Source organism: Lagopus muta, chromosome 1 (genome assembly GCF_023343835.1).
Source record: "Lagopus muta isolate bLagMut1 chromosome 1, bLagMut1 primary, whole genome shotgun sequence".
Classification (NCBI taxonomy): domain Eukaryota; kingdom Metazoa; phylum Chordata; class Aves; order Galliformes; family Phasianidae; genus Lagopus; species Lagopus muta.
The window spans coordinates 105,899,258-105,923,518 of record NC_064433.1 but is presented as its reverse complement, the minus strand read 5'-3'; the positions used below and the strand labels follow the sequence as shown (position 1 = coordinate 105,923,518).

General features: G+C 42.3%; 1 protein-coding gene across 1 annotated transcript; it reads left to right on the top strand.

Moving 5' to 3' along the window:
* The first annotated feature begins 20,654 nt into the window (after nucleotides 1-20,654).
* Nucleotides 20,655-21,916, top strand: CLDN14 (claudin 14). Its single transcript, XM_048959004.1, has 2 exons — nucleotides 20,655-21,429; nucleotides 21,570-21,916. Exons 1-2 carry the CDS (start codon nucleotides 20,726-20,728, stop codon nucleotides 21,715-21,717), a joined length of 852 nt encoding a protein of 283 aa, XP_048814961.1. The 5' UTR covers nucleotides 20,655-20,725; the 3' UTR covers nucleotides 21,718-21,916.
* Nucleotides 21,917-24,261: the final 2,345 nt, after the last annotated feature.

Here is a 24,261-nt window from a genome sequence, read left to right as displayed (position 1 = left end):
GGAGGTAGTTAAGGGGTTTCTCATATTCCTCCTTTTCCCATGAGGAAGAAGGTGATTTGTCAAAGCCCTTATTATATAGGAGGATCCACTTACAGTGTTTGCAGACATGAATTCAATCCCAGGCTATGAGTTCTAGCATTCTTATAAAGATTCCCATATTAGCACTGCTGATCAGCATTGTGCTGTTTGAATAAGATGTTCACGAACCTCCATTTGAAATACTCAACAAAAAGCAATGTATTGCTATTAATCACATGTAACCCAGAATTAAGTTAAATACATTTGGAACGTTATCTCTTGGCTATCCATTAAGCAAGCCAGGGAGGCAGGCTTCCTAGCAAGCGGCTCTCTTTCCCTAGCTTGCTTTAGATGCATTACAAATGCCCACCAGTGAGAAGCAGAGTTTTCCAAAACTGTTCTGAACAAGATAATTGGATACTGAAGGCAACAGAATCTCTTCTACTGCCTTCAGAAAAGGCTGCTGCTGGAAAATCACTTGATACAGATGACTTCTTTTGCCCACTACCGATCTGCATCCATCAGACTCCAGTTCCTGCTCTAGTCCTTAGAGATGTGTGCTGGTGTGATACGGCTACTGCAGCCTTTAGTTTGGAACTTTTGTTTGGTTGGATATCAGGCAGTTCTTACACCTGTAACAATCTCTCCTAGTCATTATATTCAAAGAGATGTTCATTATGAAGCAACGGGTTTCCCACCTTTCTACACCAGGTGAAATTCTGCCCATCTTCATTGAGTGAGCAGCATTTTCAAAGAGAATTCACCATATGATGCTGTTTTTCTTAATTTTCAAGTTCTTTTCCTTACCTCACCAGCTCACTCCAGTGTCTAAAGAAAAGCTTTGCAGCTGTTAGTCCTGTAATGTAGTTGGTTTTGAGGGGGCTCCTTGAAAACTCGAGAGGGCACATCTTCTGCCTCAGTCTCTGTGAAACCTCGGGCAGATTCACACAGAATCATAGAATCATAGAATCACAGAATGGTTTGGGTTGGAAGGGAGCTCAAATCCCACTCAGCCACCTCAACCCCTGCCGTGAGCAGGGCTGCCCCCCACCAGCTCAGCTGCCCAGGGCCCCATCCAATTTGGCCTTGAGCGCCTCCCACGATGGGGCAGCGCAGCTTCTCTGGGCAGCTGCGCCAGCTCCTCACCGCCCTCTGGGGAAAGAATTTCCTCCTGACATCTAACCTAAATTTCCCCTCTTTTAATTTACAACCATTCTGCATTATCTACCACTATCAAACTGTGTAAAATCCTGCTTAGGAGTTCCCTAATAGATGTAACTGCTGATATTTGGTCTGAATTTCTTTTAGTAGAATTGTCTGTAATCTGTTTCTGCTTATAAACTGAAGCTTATACCTTATATGAAACAAGCTGTAAAAAGAAACAGAAGAATTTGTTAAATCCAAAGCACTTACTAGCAGATTCTTGAAAAGTTTTCTTTTAGGACACGTTGCTGAGAAACATACAGTGTAAAATCACAAAACATTAGTTAAACAACAGGAGAAGTATGCTGGTTTTGATCTTTCCTACCACACTACCATTATCTACAGGAGATCAGCATTTACTACTTTCTCCCTGCCATTTTTTGTAGTGGTGAAACTCACTTCTGTGCGTTTACAGAAGTGACTGATCAAAACACTTTTCTGATAGGGACCCTGGAAACATTTCCTGTTGATTTTGAAGCCTGACAGTTGGATTTGTCTCTGCTCAGCTTGAGTCATGGCAACCACGACACTTCTGGCTGTGTTGGATTTCAAGATGTTTCAAACTTCACATGCTCTTTGGTGAAAGGACCTCTAGAGGGAGGCAAAAAGAGATGTGTGTGTCATGGTGAACAACTTCAAAAAGGGGTGAGGGAGAAGGCTGTCTTTGCAGGCCAAATGCACTTCATACCTCTTGAGGTCTGGGGTTCCGTCCATGCTATCATGGTCCATCTCAGTTCCTTGACTCACTGCTTCAGCAATATCAGCTTGGACTCCTCCCTTGTGCCAAGGGCATTCTGTGTCCTATTTAATTCCTTTCTTACTCCCTCACAGTGGCTTTTGTTATTCTTTATCCCAGCAACTCTCTGTTTTGTATATGAGTCCTACAGTCTTCACCTACAGAGATTGTCAGTTTTCCCTTCATCACTTCTGCTCCAAATATAAACCACTGTCTGTACAGGAGTTTTTATGCAGTATTTGCTGCTGAAATATACAGTGAAATATACGTTGTAAATATTTTTGCTGAATTTTGTGACAGATTATTATGGAAAGGATATAGCTCTTACAGTACTAAACTGCTTTGGAAAAAGTGTTCTTTTGTACTCTGGGAGACTTCGAAAGACAAAGGACTTTTTATGGTTGAGGTTGGTTTTTTTTAGCTTTTTTTTTCCCCTCAGCATAAAGCAAAAAAGCCAAATAAACTACTGAACTCTCCTGAATGGGACTGTGAGTCAGCTTCAGGGAGAATCTAATCAACAACCTGTCATCTTGCCTTAGCTTTAGGAGGGTGGGGAAGGCTTGAATTGCTGCAGCTCTTCTCAAGTAAAGTGCCTATCACCTGGTTTCTGCTGCCAAATGCGTCAAGGGGAGCTGGGATTCTAAGTTCTTGCTTTTAATCAAACCATATCCCTTTCTGAAGCTGAGTTCAGCAATTGGCTCAGCCTCTTCCATGCACAGAAGGTCTGTGTACTTTAGACACTCAGCCTCCTTGCACATGTAACTTTTTCAGGAATGCACAAGAGAGATAGGAGCTCAAGCCACAGCAATGTGAAAAGATAAAGGCTCCTAAATCTCTTTTGGTGCTTGAGAAAAGGCTAACTGTTGTCCCCTCTGATCATAGTGAGAGGAAGAAGGAAGAAAGATGGGCTGTGAGGCATGCCTGTGCCATTTCAAGATTTTAGAGCTGAAAGACAAAATCTTTGAAGCCAGTTGTGTAACTGGATTGGGAGTCCAGAGGGAGTGCAGAGCACTGGTGTGAAGTGCTTTCTTTGGCATGTCTGACTCAGGAGACAAGTCTTATGAACCAGCTACAGGTTCTGAGTGCCTTTTTGTGGTTAACTCCAGCTTGAGAATGTATTGCTTGCAATAGTCTAACTTGAAGGTGATGAAAACATAGTTTGCTCAGCCAAGTTCCACAACCAAATCTAAGGGGCACAATTTCCTGGCTAGTTTCAGAAGAAATTAGGTGTTCCTGTTGTTATTTTGGTTTCCTGAATCAGAAAGAACAATGGGAACCTTAGGACCACATCCATCTTAGCTGTGGGAGGACCAGTTCTTCCAACAGAGATGAGGCCATAGCTCCAACAGTCCTCTAGGTTTCTTCCTTCTTGCTACATTCACTTCTTTTCTCCAAGTTATTCCCTAGAAGAGATATTTTTATATGTTTTTCAATTTTCTTCAGACTGCAAATAGCTAGAAAAAGAATTGTCAGACCAAGGAAGAGAAGGTGGACTCAGGCTGCTGGGATAGTGGTGGCCCATATCTCACGGGGTATGGTTATCCCAGCTCATGGTTTGACACCAGCAGCTGACAGGAAGAGAGTGCTGAGATGGCACTCATGTGAGAAGATCCAGAGACACAAGAACTACTTGGAGTCTCTTTATTCCAAGATGGAATATGGATGGAATATGGATGGATATGGCAAGAAGCTCAATAGTAGTATGGGCACTTGTTAGTCTGGGTTGCGTCAATCTACTCTGCTACCTTTCTTCTAGTACAAGGGTACATTTTCCACTTGTTGCTGAGATCCTGCCAGTTCCTACAGGCTGAATGTCATGAATCCTTGATAATGCAGCATATTTCAACAGTTTTTGATGCACTGATGATTGCAGATTGCTGCTGACAGTTTTTCTTTGAAATGAGCCTTATATGGTTTTTGACATGAGAACAGTCATGATTCAGTTAAGAGTTGCTGCAAGGCAATATGAATGGGTTTAAAATCTGGCCTGTTTCTACCCCCCTACCCGTTACATACAGAGTTCAGAATACTTTGTAAGGCCTTTTGCTCAGACTATACTAAATATGGAATATCTTATCATCAGTGTGCTTACATACAACAGCTGAGCTCTGCTGCTAGCAGAGGGAGATTCAAATGATATTTCTTGATGGATTCAGAAGACCAGCTCTGTTGTAAATACAGGGGTGATGTAGAGTAAATGTAAGTGACTAAGGTGATTATATGTAGCTGTGTTGTGTGTATCAGGAAAGAAAGCAATTTGGAGGTGTGAGTTTGATTATTAATTTGGTTATTTTTGATTCTGACTTCTTGGTGCATAGACAAGCATATGAAAGTGTCGTACGAGTACTTTTGTTTTCCAGTTGCTGTTTTTTATATCTGTAAAATCTGAATATTCTGTATGTATCTTTATTTACTTTATTTACTTTATTTACTTTATTTACTTGCAGTCACCCTGCAAGAGCAATGATTGCTGTCTTGGCCACACTTTTCTGTTACTGTAGTTCTTTTTTGGTAGGCATCCCAGACACAACCCATGTTCTCAAAATGCGCTGGGCAGACACAATACAATCACAATCACAATACAAAGATTGCTCTTTGCTGTTGTTTGAGACCTCATCATGAGTTCTGCCCTGAAGACTTAGTGGTGGAGTATGGCTCAGAAATGGGAGATTAAATATGAGCCTTCACAAGGGATGTAAGCTCAGTGTGAGAAGTTATCTCCAGGAGGAAATGAGAAATGTGGGAATGCGCTCCAAGAACTGATCCTCACCTGCTGTGTGATCTAACTTTTATACCTCGATTTCTTTTTTTGTGTAGCACAGGTCATGTTATCTACCTTCTTCTGTAGATCTTTCTCAGATTGAGAGTTGTCTAGACACATAGCAAGTAAATATTATGTTATGTTGTCTGAGGTGAACACAAAAGGACTCTCCTACAGTAATGTGCATCAATTTTCCTTGATTTGGAGAAGCAGATCCCTACCCTGAAGTTCACTCATTCCGTGTGTCTGGCCTGACTTACACAGGCCTTTCCTTTTAATTGTGGAGCAGAGCCCTTAGACATGTTGGATAGCATCCACTTAGTATGCTGCTTTCCACATAGTGGCTATCAAAACCTATTTCTGCTCACCTGACAGTGAAGAAGATTGAAGATTTTTTATTCCAAAGCAAACAAAAGTAAAAGCTTTTGCTGACCTATTGCCACTTGCCTGAGGACTCGGAAGTGAGCTACAAATTGCGTGTCACTCAGCAAGCCATTATAAATTCAGCATGTTCCTTCTATCCAAATCAAAACGTTGATGCAATTTGGTGCTCAGACAGGGCTAGTTCACCATGCCCTGCAGGGAAAGGCCCAGCAGGGTATGGCCAACATAGTGCCAATGGGACCAGAGGCCTTCCTGGGAGGTCAGCTGTATATGTTCACGTCTGCCTAAAGAGAGAAAGAAGGGAGGCCTTTCTGTAGCTGTCTGTCCTTCAGAAACCAGAACCCACAAAACGCCAAATGCCTTCAGTTCCTATTGACTTCAGCAGCCACTCATTAAGAGTGATGGTGTCTGTCAGGAGAAGAGCCTGAGACTTGGATACATTTTGTTCTTTTTGTTTACCTGGTAACACTGATGCCGTTCTATTAATCTATTCAGACTTATGGCAGCTGTCAGTATAATTCTGTGTTTGATTCTCTTCGTGTCCTGAAGGCAGCTGAGGCAATGAGAAGTTGATTTTATGTACCTGTAGATGCACCTCTCTGCGATTCCTCTGAGAATGAGTTCCATGGCAATAGGAACCTAGTCAAGCAACATCCTCAGGTTTTTACTTCTAGCATTTTTTTGTTTGTTTGTTTTTTTCCCCCCAAAATTGATTTTTGCACCTGGTCCCCCCAGAAACATGGGTTGCTCTATGACTGCCATGGAAATTTTGAAATACAGATGGCTTTCGCGGTATGCCCAGAAGCAAACCTTAAAACCCTAGTTATTTTCAGATCATTTTTCATCTCACTGATTTAGATTTTTCTCAGTATCAGTGAATGTCAATGAGGACTTTTTATTACTGGGCCACTGGATATAGAAGAAAATAATTTGAAATCTAGTAAAACAGTAATAATTCAATGCTGATATATTCAGATGTGTCTGGAGAGGTTTCAGGGTTATTATCTTGGTGGAAATACCACAGTTTCAGAGGCCTGAATTTGCCATTTACTTTTTGTTTCGGAAGCTGCAGTACACAGTCTAAGAATATGTAGTTTTCACAAACAGAATCTGATAGAAATAACATATGTCTTTTTTAAAACAATGCTTGGTAATAAACCCAGACCTCCAGTATTTTAAAGATATATGTAATGTTTTGGTGCCAGCTACTCAAAAATCATTTAGAGACCAGCAACACAGGATCAGATTCTGCTGCCGTTCCTCAGCATGAGTCGTATTTTGCTTCCATTCAACTCTTTTGATGCTAATTTGTAAGCAGGTAAAACTTGGTGTGAGAAAGAGCAGTAGAGCTGGACCCTGAGTCATACAGCACTTGGTAAAAATTAAAAATACCATAGGCTCCTGAAATTTTCACTGAAGACTGGTGTTCACCAGCAAATAATTATTATTAAGGTGATAACAGCAAGTTTTGGCTTCACTGGCCCTTTACCACTTTGAGTAAAGAGTTAAAGAGTTATTTGCCAGGTTATTAATATCTTGGCACTTGATGCAAAAACAAAACAAAACAAAACAAAACAATGACAACAAAAAACCCAACCACCAAAAAACCAAAACAACAAAAACCCTGTAGTTTTCCATGGTTCTTAAAGCTGAGTATACATTTATTGAATGAAAGCATTTATTAAACATACGGGGACAGATTCTCAGCAGACGTAATAACTTGCTTCCACTTGCCAAGGACTCCTGCTTGCTGTGTTTTATTATGCTGACCACTGCAGATTGCATGGGTAGAAAATGGTAGAAAAAGGAAATGGGTGGAAATGTGTCTTTACTCTGGAGAATCAAACCATTTTATGTTTTCTGATATGATGTAGATCTGAACTCTGTGGCTTGGGTTGCCCTCACAGTTTTGTGTGTTACAAAATCATGAGTGGCACAGAGAAGTGGGGAATGGCTGTTCTAATGCAGGACGCAGTTTAATATTAAGCATTTGTATGGGTTGAAAAAGTAGTTAGACAAAACAGTGAAAGAAAAAGTCATTAACGTGAAATGCAAAGATAACATTTCAGGGTCAAGAGGTCTGTGATTGTCAGCCTGCTGGAGGCAGGGATATTATTTTGGAAATGTCACATGCTTTTCTGTTTTTACTCTTTCCTAAAACTCAGCTATTGGCACTTTTGGGATACACTGCAGGAAAGCATGGAGCTTTGATCTACCTTGCTTGTAAATTTTTTCTATATTGATAAGTAAAACACATTTTTGAGTCAAAGAATGAGAAAAACTTTCAGAAGGAGGCTGCTTTATACTGAGATACAGACTTTCTCTATAACCTAGATTTAAAATATAACTTAAATCTCCCAAATTAGAATGGTTTAGATCATTTGGTGTGATCTCATCACCATATACGTCGATGGTACAGAATTACTAGGTGAAGGGAGACTTTGATACCAAAATTCAGGCTGATTAAAATTAAATGGAGTGTTTCCAATTTATAAAGCTTGGTAAAACTTTGTCCATCTCACAGATAATCAATTTAATCTCCAAGAGAATAGGGCAAATCTTGCAGGCCTCCTCAGTTTTCCTTTACCTTGGCTCAGCTTCCACTGAAAGATGTAGGCCTTTCAATCACATAAAGCATTCGGATGTTTCCCCGCAATGCTAAATATCAGAAGATAGACAATCCAACTGGTTGAATACAGGGTGCCATTAAAGGGAAATTAAGGTCGTGCAAAGAAAGCTGTAGTAGGTGTTCAGAGCATGAGTTATGTGCACCGCTGGTTTCTGACATACCTTCCTCTGCTCAAGTAGACATCATCAAACAAAAAGGGCCGCACATTCATGTTGCTTAATGCCAGCTTGAATTAAGATCTGCTCGCACAATTCTTGTCTTTCATTTGTTCTCAGAGTTTATCACCAGTTGAGGTGACCCGAGCAATTATGTCCTCTGAAAACATATCAGTGTGAATAGCGACAAAGAGATAATTTGACGCCATCCAGAAGTAAAATCTTGGTCCAGGACTTATTCAGTGATAACTTCAATGGGTACTGAACTTGGGGCTGAGAGATTTCTACGTTCATCTATTTATTGCATCTATACAGTAAAAAAAAAAAAAAAAAAAAAAAAAAAAAAGAAAGAAAAAAAGATAGAAACATGTAGATAAGTCAGAAAACATCTAGGGATGATCAATTGATGTGAGTCACAGAGAGGCTACACAGATGTCAACAAGAGGGCCTGCAGGCTGTTATTTCCTCCTCTTTTGCTGTAATTGATTTGTAAAATGTTTCACCAGCCATACAGCACAACGCACTGCACTGCTTTATCTATCAGCATTCAGATGATCTAATGCTACTGGCCAAATCCAAGGGATGATTGTTCCATAGCATGTATTAAGCTCCAGGAAAAGGAAGACAGTTTTTTGCTTTTTTTTTTTTTTTTTTTCTGTGTGGAAACAGGCTTATATTTGTATCCTCAGTAAATCTTTTAAGCAATTCTGGGGGGCAAGAGAGTTCTCATGGAGAATCTGATACATAATATAAAGAGAGATTTGATACATAACATGAAGAGAGCTTGACCATTTCTGCATACCTTGAGCCTCAGGACTCAGCAGCTGTTGTGATCTTCACAGGATGCACGATATTCCAGTGATATGTGAGAGAATGGAGAACAAATAAAACAGAAAGAGGAGGGATTAGATAGTTTAGGTCCAAAAAGCATTAAACAGCCCTGATAACTCCTGGGAACTATTTATTGATTCCTTCTATGTACCGTACATTCCCATTAAGTGATTTCATTTCCTTATTTCTCCTAATCAGTTTGCTTGGTTTAGAAGTCTTTTGCTCTCTGCAGCCTGGAGGTGCACAGATAAGTTCCATCTCTCATGTGGCTACGTTTTTTATTGCATGTGAAAAGTTGATACAATAAAAGTAACTCCTTGGAGCCAATAGGTCTGGAGATTTCATCCTCACAAATTGCTGTGCCAAGGAAGTACTGGAGGGTTAATTGCTGCATTAGGCTTTGGCAGAAAGTCATGCCTTTTCCCATCTCTGTGATGGGCACTAACAATGTCACTAGAAGATGTGGCTGCTTATGAAAAGCATATTGCTGCCTTGGAAATAGTAGGAAGGGACTAGGAATAATAATGAGTCAGTGTACTGTAATCATAGAACCACTGAGCTGGAAGAAACTCTTAAAGGCCATCTGGTCCAACCCCTTGCAATAAACAGACACACCTACAGCTCCATTAGGTAGTCAGAGCCCAGTTCAGCCTGATGTTGGGTGTCTCCAAGGACAGGGAGACATTATAACAGTAGTAGTGACAGCAGTACAGCAGCACTGGAGTAGCCCCAGATATCGGGCTAGCCAGGGCACTTTGGCAAGTTCTTGTTCCCTCCCTGGGAACTCTTCCTAAAACAGGGCCACCCATGAGGTTCTTCAGGGACAGAACAATCCTGGCCACCTGATCCTCCCCTTGCAGATTTTGCAGTCAGTTTAGGGCTGGAATTCCTCAGCCTGGCTGCTTGGCAGCACTTACGTCCAAGCCAGGAAGAAAAATCCACAGCTATACAGGAACAAGAAGGAAATGAAAACAGAGGTGCAGGACACTGAGTATATTTCTATTGGCTCTGCCTGCTGGGTGCAGTATATCAGTTCCCGAAAGGTCCCTCCTTTGCAGATATTTACAGAGGCATCTGCAGCAGGCAACTGGACAGCACCTAAGTGGTTGAAAAATAAACCCACAGTACCTCATTTCCCATTCTTTGGAACATGGTAAAATTGTCTCCTGTTCCTTTCAGCTCCTAAACTCAATATATTCATCAACTCATGAAAAGACACTGGCACATGGTCTGGAGAGACGCATGTTCAAAGAAAACAAACCTGCACCACCAGTACTTTCCAAATTAAATAAATGCCCTCGTCATTGTATGTACTTTTGTAAACTAAGATAGCAGCACTGTGAATCATTTTCTTCCATGTGATGCTGAGCCCCTTGGAATACCTTTGCACAAAGGTTTTGTGCACAATGTATTTGTCTCTGTTTAAAAAGACACTGGTTTCCTCTGCAGCGCTCAGTCATACTCACTTGGTGATGTCCTGCAGTAAAGACATGCAGTCAACTTGGAGTCATGCATCACATAGCATTGGTAATAGAACAGTTCATCACAGACTAGAGTGGAGTGTCCATCCCCATCTTGCCACTTGGGGAAGAGGATGATGTGCTATTGGAAAAACATAAGCATCAGTCCTACCCTCAGAGCAAGGCTTAGTGCATTGCTTTTCCTTGGAGCTCACATTCAGCTCACGAGGGGCAAAAAAGCCATCCCAGCACCAGACTGAAGGCTCCATTTAATCCTGCTTAAGGAGTTTTGAATATTGTATGAGTCTGCTACCCCTCACAAGGGGAGAATTTTCACCTCAGAAGGCCAGGTAATAGAAGAACTCCTGACACCCTATCACTCCCCCCCAAAAAAAGCCAGCACTGGGCCCAGAAACAAGTCTGTAACTTGAGTTGCAGAGCAGTCTGGATGCAGATTGAGAATGACCTGTGCTGTGTTTTACATGAGTGCATGAGTCTTACTTATTACGCTGCTTTATGATTCCGCATAGACAGAAAGGATTAAGTTCCCATTCATGTCCAGGGACCATACACACCAGCAGCTATTAGATGTAGTTCATCACCTGTTCAAATCCCACATGCATTGATAGGAAAATTAAATTCAATTTCCTTTCAAGTTTAAATATATCTAAAGATACTCCCCAAACCAGGAAAGCACTCAAGTGAGTGCCTCACCCAAAGCATGAGAGCAGAGCTAGCAAAGCTCCTGGACAGGGTTGTGATCCATCGCTGATATACACCTGCACCTGAGAGCACATGGCATGAGGTTAAGGCACTGGGGTACTAGAAACACTTGATTATTGTTGAGGTCCTATGATTTTGCTCCTGTCTGCAAGATTTTCAGTTTAAAAAAAAAAAGGCCAACCGAAAAACCAAACCAACACACCAACCCAGGGAAATTAGCTACAGAAAGGCAACATTTCAAAAGCACATAGTTCTCTTGGTCTCGTGGGGAAAATTTTACACAATCCTAGTTTCAAAATAATGTTCAGGTTGCAAAATTGAGCAATCATAAAAGTCAGGAAATTTAAAAAGTTAGTATGTGTCTTTCAATGTTAGCTCAGCAATAGCAAATATATGTGGTGGGAGTTTATACTTGCAATTTCTGGGTTATATATTTATAAAGTTTATACATATATAAACTTTAAAGTATTCTTGTTGACCTTTAATAAGCAACATAAACTATATCAGGTATTTTATGTCTATAAAAGGAATCTTAATTATAAGAATTTCCTTGCTTTGGAATTCAGAGCACTTGATTTTGAAATATAAAATGTCCCCGCTGGGTTGCTGAGTTATTTTGGCTTTTTTCTCACTTATGGGTGAAAGTAATTGCTGGGTCAGAATGGGAGTTTCACCTGTGTCAGAACACAATTCTCACATCAGAATACTTTTGTGATGTTTATGAAGGGCCGTGATTTATAGAGCTAGTGAAGACTGACTTAATTCTGGGGGTTGTTGTGAGAAGTACGAACTTCTGTGGTAAAGGGACCGCAGTGTTTCCCCTTTTTGCTGGCAGGAGAACTAAACCTCCCCAAACAAATGTTCTCTACCTGAAATTAATAATACTGAGCTGTTCCACAAAATGTTTAAAATACGGAATGATCTTTCCAGGCCAGATGTATGACTTTCTCAAATCGACGTGTTGTGGTTTAACTTACCGTGAAAACCTAAATACAGTGTGATGGTAGTGTTTAGATAAGACAGATGTAGAGTGCAGTGCAGGCTTGGTCTTGCAAAAACGCTGATCCTTATAAATGAGCTGTATTGCGCTGTGGGATTTTCCTGGCTGAGTATTTCAAAACCCAGGCTAGATTAAATCATCACAGCTGGGGAGAAAAAAATCAAGAGTTAAATAACTACTTTATGAGAGCTGTAAGAGTGTGAAAGTTTTAAGAAGTTAAATAATTACAGCACTCTCTGAGAGCTACAGGAAAGACAAATGAGTTTGTGGCCAGTGGTTGTATTTCTGCTACTCGTGTACCAAAAGACAAATTAAAGTTGTCAAAGATGTTGGGAGAATTTTGGGGCTATCACACAGCTATTAGATGAAACACAGAGCAATGCAGGCCAGTAAGGAGTCCCACACATACTCAGCTCACAGAGAGGATGGCACCTTAGCTCAGTGCTCCCGCCAACTTCCATACTGCAATGGTGTCATGGGCACTGTGCAGTCAGTCACAAGCATCACGAGTGCTCAACCACTTGGCTGTCAGCTCATTTGAGTGGAACTGAATTGGTCTGAAAATAAAATATGTCTCCCATAGAATAATGTAGAAACATGGGATGGTTGAGGTTGGAAAAGACCAGTAGGATCACCCAGTTCAGCCATCAGCCCACTCCCACCATGCCCACTGCCCACGTCCCTCAGTGCTACATCCACGTGGCTCTCAAACACCTCCGGGGACGGTGACTGCACCACCTCCCTGAGCAGCTGCCTCGTCACTTTCTGACAAGAAATGTCTCCTAGCATCCAGCATGAACTTCCCTGGTGCAACTTGAGGCCATTCCGTCTTGTTCCATCACTTTATCTGCAAGAAGAGGCCAACCCCCACCTCGCCTCCCTTCAGGTGGTTGTAGAGAGCGATAAGGTCTCCTCTGGGCCTCCTCTTCTCCAGACTGAATAATCCCAGTTCCCTCAGCTTCCCTCCATACGTTTCCTATGATGGCACACAAGTTTGTAGATCAACAGCGTTGTGTAAAATCTCCACTGGTGTGTTGCAAGACCAAAGCCAAAGCAAACATTGAAGGGCAAGGAAGACCTTTTCATCAGGTTTGTTTCTGAGATCTCAGCCCTTTAACAGGACAGGCTCAGGGAGTTGCTCTGCATTTATGCCTACACACACAAGCCCAAGATGGTGCTTTGGAGGCTGAGATACTGGTATGCTCGTTGCTCCCCTGGCTTTTGGAGTGGCATTTATCTTCTTGTGCAGTTCTTACAACGCTTACCACTCTAACAGCCTCTATGCACTTTCACTGGGTTATCAAGTACCTGGATTTCTTCAAATACATCTTCAGCACTTCAGCATTAAGTAATATCAATAGTATGAGAGTGAGGGGACAAGGGGAAGAAGGAGTGAGCTTAGGTGGGATACAAGTAATAAAAAAGTATGATAATTCTCAGTAGGTATTTGCAGGGCACACACATTAGCGAGGTAATTTGTTTAGGCTGATTCAAGGAAATATGGCTGGAAGAAGGAGCATGAGATTTTAGCTTGGCACTCAGGAGGGGTATTTCTGAACTGTGAAGCATACCAGACTGCAGAGCAGCCTGCTGCAGGAAACGTCAGAAACTCCAGGACTTGAGTAACTCAAAGACTGACCTGGCAGAATCACCCACGAGTAGCCTGCAGGCAGTGCAGTCGCTGGCCATAAATTACCGTAACTCAGGTACAGAAGGTAGCCAGCCAGCTACACACACACAGACTGTGGGACACAGCCCCAGACCTTTGCATCCCGATACACTGAGCCAAATGCTATGCTGGTGCAAGTTGGTGCTGCCCTATCCCCATCACCAAGTGACACTGTGTGGATTTATGCTAGCAGTGAACGTGGCCTGAATGCCCTGACCTCTGAGCTAAAACAGCTCCAAGATTTCTTCGTGCTCCAGGGCAATAAATACTCTATTCTAGCTGCTAGACTTTCATAATCTGCCCAGGCAGCGATTAATTCACCAGCTCACGCTTGCTGACAGGAATCCTCCAGGGCACAGAGCCCCCCGTAAGTTCTGCGTCATTCGGGCTGCAACCTTTTCTGCAGATGTGGTGGCCTTTTAATCTGAGGGCCTGATAAAAGCCCAGCCTACGCACAGACTTTCCCTGCTTCCAGCAGATCATGTTCCAAAAGTGGATATGGTTGTTTCAAACGCAAGGCTATGAGAAGGCTTTCTGATGTTGATGTGGTTACATTTGTTCTGGAGGGAAAAGGTCCGCAAGACATTGGTATGCAAACGATTGGGGTCTGAGTTCCCATGACTCCTTGTTTTGCACAGTTGTTTTTACATACTGATACTGCATATAAATTCTGTAAATCAACCCCCAATCACTGAGATAAATTGTTATCTTGCCTTTTCCTTTTATACTAACTTTCCAACAGAATGCTCCATTCAGCATAGAGCAGCATTTTGGTGGTCTCGCTATACTACATCATCATTTGAATTGGTGATGAAATCACCCTCCATTGAAATTATTGCCATTTTGTATGGAGGTGAAAGCCAAAGCTATCTAAAATGCAAACAGTATTTTGTGTCTGGCAAGTGGAACCGCATACATGACTTTCACAGCACCAAGCATTTCATAGCACAGTATCTTGTCCCATCTCCCACTGAAATTTTAATTGTCAGCTTTGTTGTGTCTTCTGAGCCCTGGAAATGAAGTTTGGCATCTGTGATTTGCCCAAAACTCCTTAAGAATATTGTGGAATAACATGGATAATGCCCCCATACAGCAGCCTTATTTGTGAATACAACTTCCCTGAATACAGCCCATTACACTAGATCAAGTGAGGTTCTAAAGGAATAAAGGTTGTTTCATCACATACATATACAGTACTTTATAATGTTTGTGTGTTTGTGGATGGATTCAAATTACCCAAAGAGGTACTAATAACTCCAGCAGAGTTTCTTCCAAAGCCACAGTCAACATGTAAGAAAAGAGGCCATTATTCCCACCATGTTAAACTTACTCATCTAGCAGTGTCCCATAGGCAAGCAAACATTTCCTAGATTCAGTAAACCAGTTTCAGTGAGAGGATTGACTTTCTGAAAGAAAATGAATGTTTGTAGTGTTTATTTGCTACAGAGCTCTTTAAGACATTAATATTATAAATAAAAGGTAGTATCAAGTATTGCATGTAGTACTTTATAAATGTACCATTTATCATCTCCTCTTCTATGTTAAACTATGAAGAGGAGCCCATATCATAATGTGGATGTTTATTATCTTTCACAACTACTGACCTTGGCTACATTCAGTGAGAAATGAGATCATGTGAGCTGCAAGTGGTCCAGGCATAAGAGCCTTAGATCACATGCCAACCAAATAATTGCAACACATATATCCCTCTATCCAAAGAAATCAATCATTATACTATAATCAATCATAGTTCAGCTTATTTTTGTTCTTTGTTTCTTTTTTCCATACCATGGGTTTTATGGGTGGACCTTGAGATGCTGTTATAGGTGTAACAAAGGACTTCAGGTTCATCACAGATTGGAGTACTTGAAGCATTCTCAGACTAAGCATCCAAAAACATCGATGGAAACATCAAAAATCACTGGACTCTTTTGAAATCTTTGGTCGAGAGAACAGTTTTGGAAATGTCTAAATGTACAAGTTTGGAAATATATGTATGTGTACACATACACATCATTTCTTACAGGGAGTTGCTGATTGTTCAGTCTGGAGAAAAGAAGGTTTGGGGGAGACCTCAGCACTCTCTACAACCCTGAAAGGAGGCTGTGGTGAGGTGGAGATCAGCTTCTTCTCCTAGGTAACAGTGATTGGACAAGAGGGAATGGCCTCAAGTTGCACCAGGGGAGATTTGGGCTGGACATCAGGAAAAAACTCTCAGAAAGAACAGTGAGGCAGTAGCACAGCTGTCCAGGGAAGTCACCATCCCTGGAGGTGTTCAGGAGCCATGTGGATGTGGCACTGAGGGATGTGGGCAGTGGGCATGGTGGGGGTGGGCTGATGGTTGGACTGGGGGATCTTAGTGGTTTTCTCCAACATTAGTGATTCAATGATTCTGGGGACATACCTTCATCCTGAAACCCTGATGTCAATTTGTGCAGTGCCAACTGCTGTGTGCTACAGTCCTCCTTCCTGAGGCCGGCTCAGGTGCTATCTGAAGTACCTCAGTGAGGAGACCCACTCCCCTCAGCTGCTGCCATTGACCCCACATTGCAGGCGGCAGCCTTGAGGGCAGCTCATCCTAGTGAAGATCTAAACCACCTCCTGCAGCACCTTTCTCAGCTCGGGGCTATCCAGAAGGCTAAGGTGACAAAACTCCAAACTCCAGGGAAGTAAAACTATTGGGATCAAATTGTGGACCCTTGTCAGCACCCATGACCCAAACAGAGACATGAAAAATCATTGTATGGAAGTGCCGCTTGTGCCAGGCTGGTTAAAATTCAGCAACTCTGCACAGGGAAGTCCTGCAGACTTTGGGGTCTGCTGAGGGGCTCCCACTCCTCCCACACATCTGGTGGAGCTGCAGCTGTGCAGCAGTGATCAACGTCAGAATTTGCTGCTAGGTCTTGCTTCACAGGGAGGGGTTAGAGTGGGTGTCGGGTCAGGGTTGGTTACAATGCGCCTTTCAAGCTTTTATTGATTTCCTAATCTCTTCTTCAGGAAAAAAAAAAAAGGGGGGGGGGGGGGGGGGGGGAATTGAAGAACTATGCTGCAAGCTCTACAAACCTTATTTCCCGGAGATCTACTCACCCACGCCCACATACTGGGAGGGATTTCTTCTTAAAGAGAGAGAAGTGCCAGCCAAATTTTCCTCCTAAAAGCATTTCAGGAGTTAGTAATTAAAGGGCCACGGGATGGAGAGAAAGCCAAACTCAAAGTGAAGGAATGGATACCCTTGCTCAGCTGCCTGGCTGAAGCACTGCTAGTTCATGCCTTAAAGCTCTGTTTCAGCTGGTGCTGATACATATGCCCAGCCATTATTGAATTTGGGTGTGTGGCATTAAATAAGCATGTAAAATGAATGCATACCTTGGGGCCTGGCTGAGCTGAGGTCCCCAGTGGGGAGCACCTCAGGTCTTACTCCTTGCTGGAAGGCTGAAAAGGACATCATCGCACCTCACCAGCCTGCAGCTCCCCTGCAGAGCTTGAGGCTGACAGATTTTTAGAGTTTTTGAGAGAACTGGTGCAGAACTTGAGGACTGAGGTGAGCCCTTGAGGAAATGAGAGAACATGTAGGTAAGGGCACACAGAGAAATAGCAAAATTACTGAATGAAAACCCATCAGCAGAACTTCCTCAGCCCAGCAAATGAGAGTAACTGCAGACAAAATCTGCATGAGAAGAAGCAATCCATAAGTCTGGAGAAAAGACTAGGAGAGAACAGAAACAAAAGGATATGACTGATATGGGCACAGAATAGTAAAATGAGAAAAAATGAAAGAGGCAGCAGTAAAAAATGCATCTGCCATTTAATCCAGAGTAAATACCCAGATTAGTGACATCAGTTTCTGCTGTTTATTTGGAGCTTACTTTGGAGACAAGTCTCTTAAAGCTACCGCAGCTGTGGTACAGCCCAATGGAAAGTAAAGCCTGGGGCTTATCCCAGCCATGGCTGTTCTTGTAAAAGACAAGCGACAGGCAGAACAAAAGTTTATGTGGAGAAGTGTTCCTTCTTCAGAGCTTTTGTGTTCTTAAAATGTTGGCATAAGCTGAGAGAATGGTGAAAAAAAAAGCTTCACAGCTCTTCTTCACAAATTTGCACATTATTCTAGCACCACTTAGTGCTTAGATGTGTTGTCCTGCTCATCTTGGTCCAGTAATGGGGCCTTGGCATTAGGATCTAACAAAATAGCAGTGCTCACTAGACCAGCTCTGCTGCAAGGGTTCAGGTATGCCAACTCACAGCTTCATGCTGTTACGAGTTAAACTGCACCAAGAGGATGAAGACAAAGTGGTTTACCTGAGATGATGGGACAGAAGCTGTACTGCTGTAGAGCAGAGGGAAACAGACACTACTGCAGCTGAAAGGGGCTTCTCCCCCAGGAGAACAGCCATTTGACCAGCCTCTGTATGCTTTCACTCAGGACAGATGTCTCGCTTCCTCACAAAGGCTAGCTCTGGTTCTCTCATTTCCTAAAAAAATAGTAACAAAACCAATCCATGCAGAAAAATGGCTTGCTGCTGCTCTTGCATTTAACTAGGCCAGCACAGGAGAAAAATTCCACCAGCCACACACCTGATCCCACTGTGGTGGTCATGTTCCTCACGTAACCTGTTAGGAACAAAGCTGTAAGGTGAGACATTTTAACAGGGGCGCTGATGTTCTTTGAGATAAAGGCATTACGTTTCTGCTGGCTTTGTTGCTTTCAGATAGGGAGTGAGAGGGCCGCTCAGCTGTGCTTAAAGCATTATTCAACACCAGGGGCAGCTGGCATCCACTGAGGCACATGGAAAACCTGATGCCAAGCAAGTGGGGCTAATTAATACCTGTTTCTTAAATTAGAAGGCTCTTAATGGCTAATGTTTAAAAATAACACCCTACCAATATCTAAAAATAGCTGCTGCTGAGTCTCAGAGTATTCTGACCTCCATTGAATTGGAAGTCCATTTCCCGTGACTGGTGGTGTAAATCACATTTACCTTTTATATCCCGTTCTCTCTGGGATTAGCTGCAAAGCCTAATGCCTGACCTTGAAAGCTTGTTTGCAAACACAGAGGAGTAACCTATGGCACTCTTCAGAGTGGTGTGCAATATAGGGGCTTAACATGTGGACTAAGCAATTGAAGGGAGTGTCTTTGTGCCATGTCCCAAAGTGAGATCTGTTTCTGCCTGGTCCAGGAGGGGTGTTGCCAGGGTGAGTTCTCTAGCAAGTGGTTTGCTTAGATCTAACAATGAGATGCCTTGCAGGAAAGAGTAATGTAAAAAAAAAAAAACCAACACCAAAAAAACGTCCCTTAAAGTTTAATTTTCCTTGTGCATAATATAGTAAATAAAATAATCTGGAAGACAAACACAGCTTGAGGACTTCTAGAGCTCTTCACCTAGCACATGGTGGGAACAGAAACCAAACATTTGGTGGTACTGGTGACAACCACCTGCTTACTCTCGCTGTGCACCTCCATGCTGTGCTTGGGCATAATGTTTGCCATGCTACATTGCAGTACCTTGTGACAGCTGTTACGGAGAACAGCATGCAGTGCACCCTTACCTCAGAGAGACTGTGCGATACTTTCTCACTTCTTGCCAATTGGGCAAATTACCTCCACAACCACACACAACAGGTTATTTTTGTGTAAGCATTAGATACAGAGTGTCTGAAATCAGTCCTAAAATGTGCCACTCTAAAGCAAAGCTGGTCTTAAGTTTTGCAAGGGGCTGGTACCCATCCAACACCGCTTCCTTCCCACTATATGTCCGCACCAAGCAGATGCTCTCCATACCAAAGAGAAAGAGCATGTCTGAGCACAAGTCTCCAGGTCTGTAGGACTGCCAAACCCATGCACTCTCCATACATTTCAGTTTTTTTCCAGTCATCTGGTGCAAAGTCTAAGGTGGATTCTGGGTTGTTCTGGGAAGAGATGCTGCATGTTTTTATTACGCAGAGATCAGTGCCTGTCATGATGTCATCTGGAGACAAAAATTGCAGTCCTGCCTCATTAGTGAGATAAGGTGAATGTAAACCAGCTTTCGCTTCCCTCACTCTACTTGTTCCAACAGTCTTCATTAGTTTCAGCAGATGCTTTCCTCCCTTTCCCTGCAAAAACTTAGGCTTTCCCCGCAAACAGACATCAGGTCTTTTGCAGGATTGGAGCCTAAATTTGTTTCTGTTTCTGAATTCCAAGTTGGATTTTGATGCAACTGTTATTTTATATATTAAAATATCAGGTTTCTGCCCACACACAAAATACATGATGTATAACAGACCTTTCAAGACAGCCATTGGAACAGGCCACTTAACTGCGATTTATACCAAAGGAAGAGTTCCTACTCCTTGCTTTTCAGATGGAATTTATATATGACAAAACTGTGAAGGTGTTGCTCCTCAGAAGCTCCAGAATGTACATCTGGTTTCACATGCTGTCATTTAGCCCACAACCTAAAATCATAAGCTGAGTCTCCACAGAGGCTAATGAAAATTATTCCCCTTTGAGCTGCTTTATTAAAATGCAACCTCAAGAATTACTGGCAAGTCAGGAAAGAGGCTTTAATCCAATACTTGTTATCCTCTTCCACAGATTTTAAATCATTCTCGTTGCTCCCCAGTTTGAGCAAATACACCCTCATTGTTTTTGTAGTCCTGCTGTGACCTTCTGGGAACGTTTTCATCGTGTAAAGCAACCTGCAGCTCCCTACTTTATAAATCTCACTCATTCTGAGTGTTAACACCAGCTAATTCTCTGCTTTAGGAGGAAATCATGTTTGTTTTAGTGAAGAGTCTGCTGGGAAGAAGAATATTTCAATTTAAAATTTTTTTTTCCATTTCATAAATTGTCTCGAGTTTTTTTCCCAGTGGGCAATAGAAGCCTGTTTATATAAGCAGAGAGGGAAGCTTACTTTCCCATTACTTCCACAAAAATACGATTAACAGCGATAACTATGCTAATTATTGCACTAACCGCACTTGGAAGGCACCTTACTGGCTGGAGAGGGAATGCATTTGGGTAATAATTAACTTCTTTTTTCCTCAATTACCTTTTATTAGGAGAGTGGAAGGTGTCAAGGTAAAACAGCTGCATATCTTCCAAGAAAAGCCCATGTTTTCCGAAGGAATTCAAGCAGAGGTGCTTTATTAAGGGAACCGCTCAGGACAAACATTAGCATGGCAAGCACGGCCGTTCAGTTACTTGGCTTCTCTCTCAGTCTGCTCGGCCTAATTGGGACACTAATTGCTACTATTCTGCCTCACTGGTGGCGAACAGCGCATGTGGGCACCAATATTATAACAGCTGTGGCGTACATGAAAGGGCTCTGGATGGAGTGCATCTGGCACAGCACGGGCATCTACCAGTGCCAAGTGCACCGCTCGCAGCTCGCGCTGCCGCCTGACCTCCAGGCAGCCCGTGCCATGATGGTAATTTCCTGCATCCTTTCTGCTCTGGCTTGCGTGATCGCCGTCGTCGGTATGAAGTGCACGCGCTGCGCCAAAGGGACTTCTGCCAAAGCCTCCATCGCGGTCTCCGGAGGGATTGTTTTCATCCTGGCTGGTCTCGTTTGCCTGGTACCCATTTCCTGGACCACTAACGACGTCGTTACAGATTTCTACAACCCACTGCTTCCCCAAGGGATGAAGTACGAGATAGGCCAAGCTCTGTACTTGGGCTTTGTCTCTGCATCACTGACCATCCTCGGCGGTGCCCTGCTCTGCACCTCAGGCCAGTGCAGCACAGACCAGGCTCCACAGCAGCTGCGGCCCTGCAGCAGCAGGACGGCTCCCTCCTGCAGACCACCAACTGCCTACAAGGGAAACCACGCTTCTTCCCTGACATCTGCTTCCCATAGCGGCTACAGATTGAATGACTATGTGTGAGTTCCCTTGAGCTGCCTGTGGGATGCAGCTGCATCAGAGTTTCTGCATGGCATAAGACAAAGCTAAGATGATTTTTAATTTATAAGGGTAACAATACAAAGTTTACTGTTGTTTTTTTCTTCCTTTCTTTCCATAGAAAGAAAGAATTTGAATCCAGAACTGCTCGCTTCAATGCACAGAAAATAAATGCAAAGAGAGCTGTGATACTCCACGGACTGCAAATACCTGCCTACTTCAAGCTGGGGTTTTGCATGCAGGGCAGTTCAAGAGCAGTTTTGCTCTAAAAATAGTGTTTGAGCTTGTAGTTTCTGCCCTGCAACAAGTACGAACTGGCCACAACTTCTTACTCGAACAGTGTTCCCACAAAAGAAGATGCAGTTTTGCCTAAAACACAATGTCATGGCAAAGCACAGAAGTGATTTCCTGTTGAGTTTCTCATTTCCATAATGTGTGATATCTCACTGTGACAAGTTAGTTGTTTGACTTCTTCACTTTTTTTTTTGTAGTGTTCAGAAATTTTAATACTAATAAAACCCATGTATTTGATAGCATGTTGTAGCCAATATTTTAAAAGTTTCTGCAATGTTTTTACCTCATAAAAATAAGATTGCAATACTTTTTTGAAATATAATGGAAACAAAACTTTTTCAGTTGATCACAGAGTGATAGCATGGTTTGAGTTGGAAGGGAGCTCTAAGATCATCTAGTTCCAACCCTGTGCTATAGGCAGGGATACCTCACTCTAGACCATGTTGCTCAAAGCCCCATCCAACCTGGCCTTGAATGCTTCCAGGGATGAGACATGCACAACCTCACTGAGCAACCTATTCCAGTGTCTCACCACTCTCACAGTAAAGATTTTCTTCCTAGTGTCTAGTCTATCAGCTACAGGGTTCTTGAAATATGAGCAATAGAAAGAAAGTACACATTTGATATTAAACTCCAATTAAAGGTGGAGAAAAATTAAATAATTTTTAGAAATTACCACAGAATAAACATTTGATTCCTTAGGAGATATGATACTGTGAATATCCATGAATTCTGAAGATTAGAAAAACAGCTTTTAGAATGCTATCTCCCAAATACCATGTGATTAACATAACCTCTTAGGCTCAGTCCCAGTGCTTTTTGCCTGAGATCTTGACTGAAGATGCATTAAGCATGGGGAAATACTGCCCTGCTGGGCCTTGGCACAAAAAGTAACCTCCATGCTAGAAGAGATTGCACTCAGGGATTGTAAGCACTGCATTCCAGGAGGAATATAAATGAAGAAAATCCTGATAAAATGCAATAGTTCACCTTTGTATTCAAACAACTGAGAAAAATAAATGAGCACTTCATATTACAGTGAAGACCAGTACAAAACATACTACGTGACCACAGTATAAAACCATCAAAACCATAGAAGCCCTCCATTCCTGCTAGCCCCACAGAGTTGTACATCCCTCTGGAACAACATATAGACCAACATACTGACATTTAACAGGGCTGAGAAAAGCACTTCCAACAACTGTGAGGTGGTGCACTTCATTTGGCCAAAAGCCTGTGTGCAGTTACGTTATCACTGGGCAGCGCCTCCAGAACTGGGAGTCTTTCAGCACTTCCCACGTTCTCACCCTGAACCTTCCTTTCCGTGGTTGATTACCGGCCTTTTCTTTAATGTTGATTTGAATTTTGACAGAGTGTTTTTCAGCATCGAAGCCAGTCATCGTCATCACTGCTTTTAAAAAATGAAATGACATTTTAAAGCAATTTGCTGAGAGCAGCAATCACAAAAAGGATGTGGGGCCGGGCTCTGGCACTGGAGTGGTAAAAGACCAGTGTTTTATGAACTGCAGGTATTACATATGATGTGAAAAAAAGGTTGTACAGAAACCTCACTAACACTGAAAACAACTTAATAACAGATTTGGGGATGCAAGGAATGGATTAAAAAACTGCCTTAGACAATGGATTCTTAGTTACGGTGAAATAAAATTGCTCATAGTCTATTGCACATTTTCTGGGATGCTTTTTTAAGGGGAAAGGTAGCCTAATAAAAGGTGGCCAGTTACGTAGGGCTTTTTCTGTGTTTATGCTACGGTAGATTTAGCCAAGTGATTATGATATCAACTTTGAACAAGATATTTGGACAGCCATGAATACTGGAACGCAAGTCCAAGTCCAGGAAATGGGCTTGTGTGTCATTAGGTAGTATGTTTGCTATATACTGATAAATTATTTCACTTGCCAAGATGTTTGTGTAGTGGGAATGCTCATGTGTAGTGCTATTCTTACTGCACAAATTCCCAGCCAAATAGGTTACGTGATAGTTGTAAGAACTGGCAAAAATACCTGGAAGTGCTCTGATGTCAATAAAGAAAGTGAAATGGTTTGTTTCACAGGGTGCTGTGAACCAGTGGATCCTATCCCCTGCTAGAATCAACATATGTTTCTGTTTCTTTTTTCTTTTTTTTTCTTTTTTTTTTTCTTTTCTTTTTAAGCTGTCATTTGGAGCAGTCTTATCCACTCTAGCAGCATGAAAGGTCTGGCAGCAAACAGGCAGGTCACTGAGACCTCATCCAAGGGCTGAATTCCCAGTGCCTTCGCCTTCCTGAGTAAACCCTCAGCCATCAGTGGCATCCAAGTGTGAAAGACTGCCAAGGACAGGCTGAGTTGTCTTGATATCGTCTCATAGAATGTGTGTAACTCTGATTCAGGGCATCACAAACAGTCAAATACAAATAAAGGAACAGAAGAGAAAAAAATCATTTAGTTGCTGCTAGAAATGGGTTAATAGTTCAAGGGAGAAAAATGCATCATTCTTTTATGACTGAACCTGTGGGATT